Source organism: Panthera leo, chromosome B1 (assembly GCF_018350215.1).
Source record: "Panthera leo isolate Ple1 chromosome B1, P.leo_Ple1_pat1.1, whole genome shotgun sequence".
Classification (NCBI taxonomy): domain Eukaryota; kingdom Metazoa; phylum Chordata; class Mammalia; order Carnivora; family Felidae; genus Panthera; species Panthera leo.
The window spans coordinates 81,074,588-81,089,807 of NC_056682.1; the positions used below are offsets into that span (position 1 = coordinate 81,074,588).

General features: G+C 45.8%; 1 protein-coding gene across 5 annotated transcripts in view; it reads left to right on the forward strand.

Annotated features, from left to right (window-relative positions):
- Nucleotides 1–569: 569 nt before the first annotated feature.
- Nucleotides 570–15,220, forward strand: part of ZNF827 (zinc finger protein 827) — a 172,994-nt gene continuing 158,343 nt past the window's right edge. For all 5 annotated transcript variants that reach the window (XM_042935378.1, XM_042935382.1, XM_042935383.1 and 2 more), the window contains exon 1: nt 570–707. In XM_042935378.1, the coding sequence (XP_042791312.1) occupies nt 665–707 (43 nt within the window). In that variant the 5' untranslated portion in view covers nt 570–664. The remainder of the gene's footprint in view (nt 708–15,220) is intronic.

The following is a 15,220-nucleotide window of genomic DNA, read 5'->3' on the forward strand; positions in this document are numbered from 1 at the left end:
TGGGAGCCTTAGGGCACCTTCCTCTTTGCTCTGCGTGTGTGTGTGTGTGTGTGTGTGTGTGTGTGTGTGTGTGTCTAGCTCTCGCTCTTTCCCTCAGTCTGTGCCTCTGTGTATGTGTGAGTGTGTGTGTGACAGAGAGAGAGAGAGAGAGAGAGCGCGAGAGGAGAGAGAGAGCGAGAAAGAGAGAGAGAGCAAGAGAGCGAGCTGTGAGCTGTGCTGCCGCCGCCGCTGCCCTTTGATCCCGACATTAGTGTTAGGGGCTCGGAGACACAGAGCGCGGCCATAGACACCGCCGCACCGGCACTCATTTATTTATACCTCCCATCACACACGCGAGCATAGGACACACACACACTCACACCTATTAGATCCGTTTCCATTGAAGAATATTACGCTCGGGGACAAGCCAGGTGCACGACCAAAAAATTAAAAAAAAAAAAAAAAAGGAAAAAAAAGAAAGGAAAGAAAAGAAGAGAACCCCTCATCTGGCTCCAGGAAACCAGCTTCAGCCCATTGCACACACCGGAGAGAAGGGGTTTCCCCCTGCCCGCCCGCCCGCCCCCCAACTACCTCCCCGCTCCTGCCAGTGTCTGCCTCTCTGCCCCCACGGGGGTTTATTTGATCTCACATTAACCAAGGAGGAGAATGTGAGAAAAGGGGGAAAATGCCCAGGAGGAAGCAGGAGCAGCCCAAGCGCCTTCCCTCACGTAAGTCATCCCTTCTCCACCTCCTCTCGTGCCATTTTCTCGCCCTCCCTCTCCTCTTTCCCCTCCGCAGCCTCCTCCGTTGTTTTCTGCATTAGTTTAGGGTTACAGAGGTGAAACTGACAAAGACACAGCCCGGGTTACTCCTCGTTTAGGTCTATGCTGAGGCAGCCATGTTGGTGATGATCAGCCCCGTGCCCTTTCTATTCTCTCTCTCTTTTTCTTTCTTTCTCTCACCCCCCCCCCTCTTTTTTTCCTTGAGATCGGGCTTTTTTTCCTTTCCCCTCCCCCTCCCCCTCCTCACTCCGGGTTGCTGGGGGAGGGGGCAAGAGACGGGAGGAGGGGAGTAGTGTGGATGCCGGGTTTTTTTCTTTTTTTTAATCGGGGGGGGGGTGGTGGGAGAGGTTGGAATCTTTAAAAAAAAAAAAAAAATCCTTGTGGATCCCAGTGCCTGAGGGTGCGGGGGTCGGGGCGTGCGGAGGGCTGGGGGCCGTGACATGGCGTTTGGGGGTGTCGGGGCGAGGGCGCGCGGCCGCCCGCCGGCTACAGGATCCAGGGAGAGGTCCGTCTCCGGCTAAAGGTTGCGCCGGGGTTGGTCGGCCCCGGAGCCGCCGGCGGCAGCGGCGGCGGCGGCGGCGGCAGGAGCAGGAGGAGGCGGAGGTGGAGGAGGCGGCGGCGGAGGAGGGGAGTCGGGGGCGGGCGAGGCGGGAGCGGCTGGGGAGGGTGTGGGGGCACCGCACACAAACACACCGGTACACACGCGCCGCCGGGCGGCTGCTCCCGCGGCGCCGGGGCGAGGGGGCGCGCCGGGGCGCGGGGGGCCCGGGGCGGCCGGGCGGGGGGCGAGGCCGGGCAGCGGCGGGCGGATGTGGGGTGCGGGAGCTGCGCCGAGGCGGAGGCAGGAGGCAGGGCGGCTCGCGGCGCGCGAGGTCCCTGCAGAGCCGAGGGGAGGGAGGAGCAGGGCTCCTGGCCGCAATAAAATGCGGGGTCAGTCGGAGCAGACGGAGCCAGGCGAGACTCGGGCTCTCAGACCCCCCTCCCCGGCGAGCCTGAGCAGAGTCCAGGACTAAAGTGCATCACAACCCTCCCCGGCTGCAGCCACACACACCAACTGGAGACACACACCCGCCGGCACGGCCCGGTCCCCTTCCCCTCCTCCACCCGCGCCCCCGGTCCCTCTCCGCCCTCCCTCCGGCTTTTCTTTGCTAGACTCTTAACTTTTCCCCCACTCCCTCTCCAGCTCCCGCCCCCCCCCACCCCAATCTTTCTCCGCTTTGAGTGTTCCGAGATGCTGCTAAAGCTAAAAGTGAAGGAGAAAGAAGCAACTAAAAATATCCCCCGGGGCCGCCCGGCTCCTTGAATGCAGGGAGGAGGGGGCAGGGGAGAAGGCGTGGGGCGGGGTGACGGGGAGGAGGGGACGCCGGAGGCGCCGGAGGGAGGGGTCGGGGGAGACCGAGGGTCAATTTCTTCTCTCTCCCCCCGCACTGCTCCCCTCTCCCGGCGGTTTGGCGCTGCTTGGAGCCCGATCCTGCAAAACCCGGGCTGGGGGCGGGAGCGGAGCCGGAGCGCCCGCCCGCCTGGGTGTCAGGCCGACGTGGTCGGTCACCTGAAGTTCACGGAGGGTGGGGGAAGGGTTAAGGTTATGGTGTCTCGGGCTCGGGTTGTGTGTGAGCTTGTGCGTTTCCGCTGCAGACAGGCAGCTCGATCGATCTCCCCCTCGCGAAATATCCGCGGCGGTGCCTGCCCGGGGGGACGGGCAGGGGGCGCGGGCTGCTCGGGCCGAGCGCCCCCGCCGCTCCGTGTCACCCGGGCCGCGGCCGGAGTGGCGAGCAAGGGCACTTGCAGGCAGCCCGCTCCGCAAACATTCCTCTTTCTTTCCCCTTCCCGGTACGCCGGAGTCGACGCACAGGGCTTGGGTTGTGCTTTTTTCCCCTTCCTTTAAAAAAAAAAAAAAAAATGCCCCTGTGCAGTCCTTTCTTCGCCTGCCCGCTAGAGGTTCTGAGGATAATATCACATATGTAATATATATGCACATAAAATCACTCGCAGGCGGCTGCGTGTGTAGGGAAATTTTGCGCGAGGGAAGAGAAGGCGGCGGAGTCGGGGAGGGCGAGTTGGGAGGCTCCGCGCTGCGATTCACAGAAAACTCGCAGCAGTTGGTGGAAGAGTGTGTGCGTGCACATGGCCGGTCGGCCAGTTCCCAGCTCTTTTCGGGGGCGTGTGGCGGGGGAGGGAGAGGAGGCAGGAATCCTGGGGGGGGGGGGGTCGGGGGAGGCTTGCCCTGCTCGGACAAAATGGGCTTCAGTGTTCTCTGCGAACTTGCCCTTAGATGGCAACTTTGGGAGCTGATGAGCTTGTGTGCGAAAACCAGGACGGTGAGGTTATTTGGTCATTTTCCTTTCTTCTCTTCTCCCCACTGCTTAAAAAAAAAAAAAATGTTGCCGGGGTTAGAGGGAGGGTAGGAGAGGAGAAGGGATTTATCTGTTTTCGGCTCTGACGGAGATGGAACGCCTTCCCTCCCGTTGTGTGCAGCGCATTCGGGCAGCTGCAGCCTGCCCTGCTGGTGACCTTGACCCTGACCTCGTGCGACTACCCTCTCCGTCTGAGAGGAAATTCAGGCTCCATTTTAGCTCGTATGCCTGGTGGGCCTCTCCTGCTTGCTGGTGCCTGGTGATTAAGTTATATTTTAAGAGTGGACTCTCCCACCCTGTTCTCTAATTGAATACGGTTATCCACTCAACTTAAAAAAAAAAAAAAAAAAAAAAAAATCAACTCCTTCTAGTCACATAAAGCCACTTTTAGTGAAGTAAGAAGCAATTACCTTTTTGGAAACACCGTAAATGTCCCTGTAGTTTTTAAAGGGAAGCCTAATTTGCAAAGCTTTTCCACTTACCTTTTTTGTGGATGTGTGCTGCCTGTTCTAAGCATGGTTTACACATGTTTTGTAAGCAATTTGCATTTGGACTAAGGAATTTTTGGGCAAATGGTGTATTTTGCAATTCAGACACTGTAACCCAAGGCTTCCTAAGTGCTGAGTGAGTCTTAAAGAAACTTGCAGTGGTGGGGAGATATAATAAATATTGACTTTGATAAAATTAGTGTTAATTCATATTTAATGTAGAATATAACTGTAGTCTTAAGACTTCATTGTAATGCTAAATTCTTTATTTGTTTATTTATATGAGGGGAAGATTTTGCCTTAACCTGGAGAACTTTTTTGTACAGAGTTAAAATATAGTAACTCTGGGACTGATAGAAGTCATCTCAGGGTTTTAAGAAGTTATACAGTGGCACATTTTAACCTTGACCCTGAAAGAAAGGAGCGATGTGTATAATTTAGGGGGGAGGGTCGTTAGAGGGGGAATGTGATGGGGAAGTTTGCTTTTGAAGCCAAACACAGAAGTGGCTAATAGACACTATTAATATAGCTTTAAGAATCTAGAGAACCTGTAAACACATTTAAAATTAGAAGTAGAATACAAATTAGAATACAAAAAGAAATTGGTGAAAACTGAATCTATACAAACTTCAAAGTGCTTTCTACTTTCCCTTAGGCCCGCCCCCTTGCCTCAGCCCCCTCATCAACCACTGCTACTAATATAGACTTCATGTGCAGAACCTATTTTTCTGTTATTAGATATACTACTAGCCAGGCATGGCGTGGATTGACAAGGTCTCTCACTCTACAGCACAGACACCAGGGAACCTGGAAGCTCCACCCTCAAGTAGATTAGTCCTGGAAATCCAGACTAGCACTTGGTACTATCTGATACCGAGTCTGGGGTGCGTCTCAGCCCCTGGCACGGAGTTCCAGCAATTCCCCAGGCTGGGCTTTGGCCTGCTAAGGTTTCCTAGCTCCTTCTGTTCAACTAGACACCCATGGGACTGTTCAGAACCGAATTAGCCTTGGGGATGGGTGAGCCATTAACCTGACACTACTAACCTCAGCGTTAGATTTCTGATTTAAAATGCTACATAGTCATTTTCTCCTGAGCCTCAGAAGTAAGAGAGTGTGTGTGTGTGTGTGTGTGTGTGTGTGTGTGTGTGTGTGTGTTTGTTTTTGTTTCTGTTATATGGGCCTCATACATATGCAGAAAAAAAAAAATAGCCTGTCCTATACAGTTGAGTGGTGATTCTACTGGCCACAAATCAAAAACAAGTTCTGCACTAGCTTTTGGAGGTGACCTCCAGCAAAGGGTGTTAAACCTAAACTATTTTTGAGAAGTGGCTTTAAAAATTATTACTCAAAATAAAGCCTTGATTTCTTGGCCTAGAGCAATATTACCATTTGGGTTTAAATATGATTCTGCTGCTCTTGATGGCTCTTTTATAAAAGTTCTTTTCACCAGCAGGGTCCAATACCATGTTCAAAAAAAAAGTCCTAGAGATCCTCTGAACCATACCATGTGCTTATCTGTAGCAGAATCCCAAACTGCATACCTTAAAAATGTTTGTCGGTCTAAGAAAGAGGAAGAGGGGGAAAGTGATACTGTGACTGTTTGCCAGGCCTGGGGCTCAGCACTTTCTAAACATCGCTACATTTGGGATCACTAACTCAGGAGGGAAATGGTCAGGAAGGGCTTTCTCTTGTGTTTGTTACATCTGTAAATCCTTTTACCATTGGCGCCATCAGCACTTTTAAGATTTCCTCATTAGCTTCAACTTACCCATGAACATGTATGAGTTCAGATCCTATTATATTTATCATTGGAAATCTGCCTGATGCTTATTCCCAGGGGGGAGCACAAAGGAAAAGTTAATGGAACAGTTGTTTTGTTATTCTAGTATTTTCATTGTTTACTCAGTTGTGGGTCAAGACGTTATTGTGTTCTTCATTAACAAAACTTTAAAAATCATCTCTTGCTTTCTAGTAAATGTGGGAAGCAAAATGACAGCAAAGCAGCAGAAGCCCTTATATTTATATTTTTCCATTGCTTTTTATGTCTATTGGAAGAGAAGGGGTAGAAGGTTTTAACTCTTTCCCCTACTTGGTCTTACTATTTTTTTTTCAGTGACGAGGCACTTCCTCCTGACTATGACAGGAACCACAGGGAAAAATTTTGAGTCTGAAGCAATAAAATATTTCACTGCTCGTGTCAGGCAGAGCTAATGATTCTGAAGTACCACACAGCAGGCTAGGTTGATACTGGGCAGTAATGTTCATCTGTTCTCCTAAAGGAAATCCGTGTATTCCTGATGTAGCAAGTAAGGTACACTGAACTTTCTTGTTAAAATAAGGAAGACAGTTCAAAATCACATTCCTTCTAATGCTTCAAAATAGTTTCAAGTAAAAAAAATTGATTTTTAATTTATCTATGTGCTGCCATCTTGCTCTGGAGATGCCACAGCTGGTGTGAGTTGACAAGTCCTCAAGCACAAAGTGTTAATAAATCACGCTAGAGCATATAAATTGGACAGCCGTCGGCCAGGGTCAGAGCTGGCTGCGCAGTTGAGTTTTTAGAGCCTTTGAATGGCCTCTATTAGGAGAGGTCCAAAGGAGGTGTGGAAAATCTCTGTCTTGCGAGGCTTATAAAATTAGGTGGACAAAGCCTGCGGAAACACCCAAGGGACAGTGTTGTGTTGGTGGAGCAACCGGGCAGGCTTCTCTTGGGGGTCAAAAGGTGGCTTAAAATACAAGGAGTCCTATTAATGTCAAGAGGTTCTCGTAGGGAAGACTGGGTTTGTTGAATCGTGTGCTGCTCGGCTGGGTTGGTAAACCAGTTTATTTAGTAATCCCGGTAGTTTGAGTTCAGACGGGGTCAGCGTGAATCGGTTTGACAAAAGAGAAAAACTCACCCAGTGTCACTCACCCCGGTCACTTGCGTGCAGAGTGGTGTCCTTGGACGCAAAGAGGACAAGGTGTGAAGGAGTGGTGGTGAAGCCCACGCGGCCACTGTGTGGAACAAGGCTCCCTTGGTTTCTGTGACTGGTCGGCATTGCCATCTGTGAAAGCACGGTCCTGAGAGTAGGTTAATGTATCCTTTCCCCTTCCTGGTGGGGAGTTGCTGGTCTCTCTTCCATTCTTCTTTTTTGAAGTAAGTACCGCTGGAGCATTAGGACAGGAGGACAGAAAAACAAACACAACAGGCTGGAGCTGATATCTGCATTCTGAGTGATGTATTAGTAATTTTCTATAATTTAATCAGACTGATCGCAGAACGAGATAATGATGGTATGACCTAAAAAATAAGACGTTTGGGGGCGTTCAAGGCTTTCTAGCATAAGGTTTTACTAGACCATGCGCTTTGTGGTGAAGGAATAGATTCTAAGTTTTCTCTTATCAGAAAGAAATTCAGACCAGGCCTAGTTCTGGTAAGACGTGTGGGTTTTTTTTTTTTTTTTTCCTATCAGCTTTTCATTACTACTGTGTTTTGGCTTAGTTAAGATACTCTAGAATCACGTTTTTTAGACAGAGATTATAAATGAAGATGCTGTGTTCTGTTTTTGATGTATTCTCTTCTGTTCCCTACTTTGCTAGGTGCAGCTCAGTAATTCACACCATTGAGGGCCAAGTGTACAAAATACTTTATGGTTCATGGTAGCTGAAGTGTCTTCTGTCATATTTTATAAGAAACTAATGTGCAAAGTACAGACCCTAGAAATAGCTAGGAATACTCGCTAGGCTGAAGTTGCCAGCTGCTTTCTCTCTTCTGCTCCGGGGCAAGTTCTGTGTTTCTGTCCTCTGTCTGTAAATTACATCTTTTATGATATCAGAGAATAGTGTATGACTAGGTGCTGAAGCGGGGGCCTCTCAGATGACTCTCATCATTCCCCAAGGACCCACCTTTGGGATAGAATTGCTGTAGTTACAAGGTAGTTTCATAAATTAAAATCAGACTTGGGCTTGATACTAATCTTTAGCTGCATGGGTGCATATTCCTGTTTATTTTATAAAAGTCAGCTTCACTGCCATGTATACACACACATAGAGGCTGCACTGTAGCTAATTTTATAAAATGTACAGTGATACACGCCCACGGTCTGAGATCAGCATGTGGCCTTTAGCAACTCTGCTTTTCACAGACTGACCCAGGGTTATATTAAATACAGCAGATTCTGTGTGCCTAAAAAGGATATTGTTTCCAGCCGTCCATTCCCTTCTTATTAAAAAACAACCTCCACCACTGAAGTTCTGTCTCTAGAGTTCTTAAGTGACTAAGGCTTAGGTATTCATTGCTTCTGTTTTTGAGAAAGTCCAAATTCAGCCAGGTTCTGTCTATCAGCAACGAAGAAATGCGTGGACCTTCTCTGAAGCTTGAGTCTGAAAAAGGAAACCCTAAAATAATCTCTCTCTTTCTCTCCCTCTCTCTCTCTCTCTCTCTCTTTCTCTGTCTTTCTTGTAATTCCAGCACAGGTCAGACAAGTGGTTAGACCCCATTAGAAATGTGGGCTGGAGAAAAAAAGGCAAGGAGTGAGAGACCAGAGGATCTCAGGGTGGGTTGTTTTGAGTACTCTGAAGAAGTTGGCCTTCAAAGGGGACCAGAGAAGACCAGGGGAAAATGAACTTTTACGGGATTGACCAGCAGCACTCTGCTTATCTGAGCTTTCAAGACAAGCTACTGTACTTGTGGAAGGGTGCTGGATTTTTCTAACGTTCTATAGTGCTCGTTTCTTAAGTTTTCTGGCAGGATATTTGAAAAAGCTTTTGTTGCTTTTTGTAATGACAGGGAGAAAATATCATGTGACTTTGTCCTCTTTTCACTATGTCTACCGTATATAGTACAACTTAAGTGAAAACAGAACACACGTGCTTTAAGTTCATGGTGGTTAAGTGCACAGACTCTGGCACCAGGCTGTTCAGAACCCAGCTCTGGCACTGACTTGCTGTGTGACCTCAGGGACATTACTTAACTTCCCTGTCTTTGGTTTCTTCATCTCTCAATAGTGATGAGAGTTCCTCTATCATAGGGTTCTTGTAAGGTTTGATTGATAAATATCAGTATCGATATTGATAAATATCTGTAATATATGCACACATAAATCCATGCCTAGTTAGTGCCTGCTGCATAGAAAGAACACAAGAAATATCAGCTCTTATTATGTATATGAAATAAGTTTCCATTTGCTTAGATTGTGATTAGACTACAGGCATTTCTGACCCAGGACTTTTTGGTGATTTCTGTGTTTAAAAAATTTTTTTTCCGTATCTCTCATCAGAGTGATGAGTAATAATGTGATATGGTAAAATTCTTTTATAAGGCTGTTAAAATAGGGCTTGACTAATATTGTTTCATAGGCAAACAATATTACACTAGACTTTTACTGTAGGAACATGTTCGGTGTGTGTGATTTGACCTGAATTACATCTAAACTGTGTAATAATCATATGAATTATGACTGGGTTTTACTGTGAAGTAAGGACAATAAATCCATGCTCACAGACTTATAGTGAGATTCAAATGGGAAAATAGGTATTTAATAAATGTTTATTTATTCATTTATTCAACAGTCAGTCCACTGATTAAAATTACCCAGGGGAAATTTATATTGGTTTTTCCATGTGCTATTTAGGTAGTTTAAATTTTGCACCAAAGAAGGAAAGTCAGGGTCTGTCGTTTTTAGTTGCAGAGAAGCAGGCCAAGAGAACACATTAAATTAATTTTAAATGAAGAATTCAGGTGTGTGTGTGTGTGTGTGTGTGTGTGTGTGTGTGTGTGTGTTGTGTGTGGGAGATAGATCATATCAGAGGTTACAAGCTAGTGGCCTACCGATGTGTTTTGCCCCACACAGTATGTTTAAAAACTTGAAACAGCATTTGGAAATGGGTGGTTTCACATAAAAATCCAAATTTCTAGCTTCTTTTGAAAACTTGGAAGAGCCAGCAGCACGGGGCCCACCTCCCCACATGGCAGCAATCTGCTACAGTCGGTGGCGGCTGTCTCCCTTCCCCGGGCATGTGCTCGACAGTCTGCCACGGTTCCTACCACTCTGCTGCCGTGTCCCCGTCTGCATGTACACCTGCCCACCTCCCTCATGTATATTCCTGCCCGGCCCCTACAGGCCTTTGGATTGGAAACCGTCCTACATTCTTCAACATTCAGTGATCTTTTAATTCATTGTTGAAGCTAAAGTATTGTAAGCCACATTCTATGGCAGTAGTAAGAAGCAGTATAGGGTGGGGATTAAGATCCTGGTCCCAGGGAAGCATGAGATCCGTCCTGGCTGCACCACATTTTAGCCTTGACCTTGGCAGTTACTGCAGTCTCTGCCTTTTTTCACATCTGTAAAATGGGGGAACATTGTAGGTCCTATGGGAACTGAGTTCACACAAGTTGGTATTTAGATTCGTGTCTGGCACAGAGTATATGCACGATACATGCTGGCCATGTTAATAGACACGAGGTGTAAATTCATTTCAACTAAGGATCCCAGTAAGATGGCTCTAACTGTGCTGTGTAATCAGTCAAAGACAACTACTGCTGCCTCTAAGTTTCTGATCACCATTAACCAACACCGTGGTTCTCAACACTGGCTGCATGTTGGAATCACCTGGGAGATTAAAAAGTTGCAAACACCCCCAGCAATTTAAATTTGATGGCTCAGAATGGAACCTGGGCATGGACATTCTTAAAAAGTTCTCTGACCAATTTGAATGGATAACCAGTGTTGAACTTACCAGAACTCCCACTCTGGGTGGATGCCATTTCAGCCAAAAATAAAGACATGTTGAGCCTAGCAGCTTATTAACAATAATTTGTTTGACTTTTAAAACCCTGGAAATAGCTCATGGACCTCAGTAATTGACTTCACTCCTCCAGGTTGAAGTCAGAGAGAGGCTCAGGGAGGAACCTGCACTAGGCAGGAGACAAGGACTCCAGTCTTCTCTGTCCACTGTCCCCCTACGGTCACCGGGGTTTCTCACTAGCTTTGTGACTTCGGGCAAGTCACTGAACCTCTCTGGGCTTACCTCGCACCATCTTGTAAAATGGATAATAGTAGATCACCCACGCTTCCTATTTATGTTGTATCTTATTGTTCACAAAGCATTTTCACTGATATCATCTGCCTACAAGCAAACAGGAAAGACTCCTCCCACCAGTTGGACAGAAGTAGAAACAGAGCCATGAAAAGGGAGAAACTAGCCTGAGGTCACCTGTGTCTGCAGTATCAAGGGCTGGACCATCTACTGGTCTTCTGAGGCCCACTGTGTCTCTGAGGACTTCAAAACCTTCCTGGGGCCCTACACAGGAAGGACATGCCTTTGCCACCTGCACTTCCATTCAGGGACCTTCCTCTACAGGTGCCGCTGGAGCACGTTGCTCTGTGATTCGTGAGAACTTGTGCCACCGATAATATTTCTTTCCTCAAAGATTTAGGCTAAGCTGAGGGTAAGAGAATGAGAGTCACGTGCCGTGACACTTTCTGGGGTCTGAATTACGTGCTCCATATGGAGAACACTGCTTTCGTGTAATGGCCTAGAATTATAGTTGTCTTCTAATCTGTGCTTGTTTGGCCCTACTTGTTAACCCAACAGTCCTCTCTACAGCATGAAACACAGCTGTATTTGGAAGGAAACAAAGTGTGGGACACCCTCTGCTTCAGGAAATATTCCTGAAATGTGCTGCATGATTTCTCCCTTCTAGGGGGAAGCAAACGTCAAATGATAATTTACTGCATTTTAATCTGAACTAAGAAAGAGGGGAATTAAATTATAGCGAGCTGTTTTCTGACACTGATAAGGAGAGAAATTTCATGATTGAGAAGTGGGTTTGGGTTGGCTGGACCACTAGATCACATTTAGAGAGAACTGCTCTGCACCAAAGGCTTCTTGAATACTTGCCGAGAGGTGAGGAAATATATACAAAAGAAAGTACAGAAGTACCATACAAGTATTTGAAACGTGACTTAAGTGTACTTCATCAGACTGGAGCCAGAGAAATCACAGATATGAATTCTGCTTATTAATTTATTTTTTAAAGTCTATATTGGCTTTTAATGGCAAACGCAGTGCCGGCTCAGTGTAAATAATTAAAACTATGTAGAAATATTCAAAGTAAAGCATGAAAGTCCCCTTTCCCAACTTTCACCCCCAGAGATAACCACTATTAATAGATAACAAGCAAAAAGATAATAAGGAACACTTAAAATTCAGCCTTCATTCGAAAAATGGATGCATTTCAGCAGAGTTGGCTGAGTTAATTCAAGTACTGAATTCAGAACAAGGGTGGCAACACTGGTCTTGTAAACTGATTAGATCACATCTGTAAATTGAATGCCAAATTGAGTGCCCCAATTTAAAGGGGGAAATTGATAAACTACTCACCAGAAGGGAAGCAACTAGAGTCTAGGTTCTTGAATTCATCGTATAAAGAATTAATTATTGAGACAATTGGGAGTGCTTAATTTGAAGCTAAGAGTGAAGTTAGATAACAATCATGCCTGGTAACTACACTCAAATATATAAAGTTCTGTCAAGCGATAAAGGGAGTGAACTTACTCTGAATTGTCATTCATCTTAAATTCTTAGCTTGGGTCTGCTGATACTTGTTTAATTGATTGGTTGGTTGATTGACTGATTGATTGATTGATTCATTCATTCATTCAAGCAGCAGTAACTGAGTGCTCTGTGCCAGGGAGTAGGGATCAGTGGAGTTGAATAGAGCATGGTCCCTGCTTGCAAGGATCTCAGAGCCAAGTGGGCACAGAAAGAGATGAAACAAATAATTAAAATTCGGCTTGAAAGGTATTTTCATAGATTTATGAAATACTGACCAGAAAACAGAGACTAGGACCAAGAGGATAGAAGTTATAGGGAAGATCACTGATTTTTAAAGATAAGGGCCTGTTGAATAAATACAACTGTGCAAAAATGAAAGATCTTGTGTTTACCAAGAAGCTCGTTCAACCACCTGGCAGGGGTGGTTTTCAAAGGACTTCAGGTAAAGAGGAGTGGGATGGGAGGAGACAATGCTGACTTACATTGAAATCATTTAATATTATGAAAAAGAATTCTCTAAAGCAAATGCTGTTTTGTTTGGTTTCTGTCGTGAAGTGGGAGATCTATTCCTACCACGGAGCAAAACCTCCCTCGGAATGCTGAATCGAAAGTCTTTTGGGAATAAGGAAGGACATATGTCAACACACATGGTGTCACATTAGAGCAGTGAGGACATGGTCCGCTGAGAGTTGTAGTCCCTACTGGGTGCTCATTCATTAAGAAAAAGTTTTGAGCATTTATGTGACTTGTAGAAATTGTACAGATTGCAGCCCCTGCGGACAGTTCTTTGAAATGTTGACACAAAACAAGCAGAGGATAAGTGCAAATCAGTATGCTAACAAGTGCAAGACAATATAATATGAATTAGAAGTGTAAATGTTCGAGGAAACCCAGTGGGAGTGATGGGTAAGATTCCTGAAGAGGAGTGACACTTAAAACATCCTTAAGGAAGGGATGCATTTAGATCTTGAGAAGAGAGGAGAGAACATTCTAAGCAGAAGAAATGACATTAGCCAAAAGAGGGTGAAATAAGCCAAAAGTATGTGGGAGACACTAGGAAGTGGAATCAAAAGGGTTATATTGGTGATGTAAGGATAGGAGGCAGGAAAAATGTAGTAGGAGCTGGTCCAGATGATAAGAGATTAGGATTACTAAATTTTGTAGTTTGGATACAATACAAAATCAACTGTGAAATGTAGTAGTTTCTTTCACTGTGATGACAAGTGACATGGAGGCTGGTGGCCTGAAGGAGCAAAAATGGTCTTTTTTATGCAGGGAGGGCTGTTAAAAAACCGAAGATCCATGGATGGCACAGATGCTGCTTTGAAGTTGTCTCTGGAAGAGCTTTCCGGTGATGGGCTTCTCTGGGGCCAGTGCTGGAGGCCCTCAGCCAGGGCTCACCCCATGCCTCTTGCCCCTTCCTCACCTCTTTGGTTTTCTTTGGCAAAGAAAGCTCTAATGCAGTGCTTCCCTTTCAAAGCTGTAAAGTAGTGCTGTTTACAAACAGTAACACATCCAACATTTATACACAGATAAGGAAGCATAATGGTAAAATGAACACCTGTAAACTTACTGCCCAATCTAACACGTTTCAACCCTATCAGACTTCTAACGTGCCCTTCGCCTGCTACCTGTCCCCATTATCCTGAGTTTTCTGCTTATCGTACCCCTAGCTTTACCCTGTTTGGTTTTGCATGTATTCTGCACCTTGGTTTTCCACTCAACGGTGATCTTTGTGAGATTTATCCACATTGATGCTTGTAGCTGTAGTGAGTTCATTTTCACTGCTCTCTAGTGTTATACTGCAGAACCATACTATAAGGGGTGTATGGTTTGTTTCTACTTCTTGCTATTATGGACTGTGCTGCTGTGAACATGCATGCACATATCACTTTGTCTTGAGGGACTGTCAAGTTCATAGCGTAAGATATGGATTTTCCAAAATTTTAATTCTTGCTGGCAAGCTTGAATTTTATCATTGGCTACAAATACTGTCAGTTTTTCCTTAAAGTATCAGCCTTACTTCATTTCCAAGAAATAGTGTGCCAGGTACCCCAATTTTTTTTAAGTTTATTTATTTATTTTGAGAGAGAGGAGAGAGACAGTGTGTGCCCTAGTGGGGGAGGGGCAGAGAGAGAGGGAGAGAGAGAGAATCCGAAGCAGGCTCTGTGTCGTCAGTGCAGAGCCTGACGCAGGGCTGGAATGCACGAACCATGAGATCATGACCTGAACCTAAGTTGGACGCCCAACTGACTGAGCCGCCGGGCGCCCCTGGGTACCCAAATTTGAATGACCATAGTTTGTCAGTTACGCTTTCAGTCAAAAGTGATGTTCCATGAAAAAAGTGGCTGGTTCACCTCTCAACTAAATCACAGATTTACTTTTCCTTGAGATAGCCATCACACTTTAGTGATGGCAGAAGTGCTTCATGGACACATTTCATTACATATCATATTCAAAAGGTGTTTCCTCAGGGGTCAGTCTTTAATAAAATGAATAATCTTTGCTGCTGCTTCATCAAAGACATTCTTGGGTGAAATGGACCTGGTTATTTTGGGGGGGGGGGGGGTGTGTGTATGTTTTACCGTGAGTGTGTGGCAGTGAAGAATACAATGATTCCTAGTGTGGTTTGGTGTTACTGCCTTGATTGGAGCTAAGGAGCCAGAATTTTACCCATCATTGCTTTTGTATCATCATTGCAAATGTCAATAGAGTGAAAAGGGCAAATAACATCTTAAGAATTCTTATGAAAACAATTTTGATCTTGAGGACCCTTGAAAGGGTCTCAGAGACCAGTAGGGGCCCACAGACCACACTTTGAGAACCACCGTCTAAGCTGTCTGCATAGAAATGGGAATGCAGGTGTTGGCGTTCGTGTTTCTTCAGCTTTACGTGAGAATGTTATACTGCAGCACTGCGTGAATATTTGCACTGAAGAACCCAAAAGACAGAGAGCCCTGAAGACAGGGAAGTATTCTCAGCTTCTCTGAGATTTCTCTGAGGTATCTTTGAAGTCTCTTGCTCTGTCTGCAAATGGGAATGAAAATAATGTACTTTGCTCTATAGTATATCTGTCTGT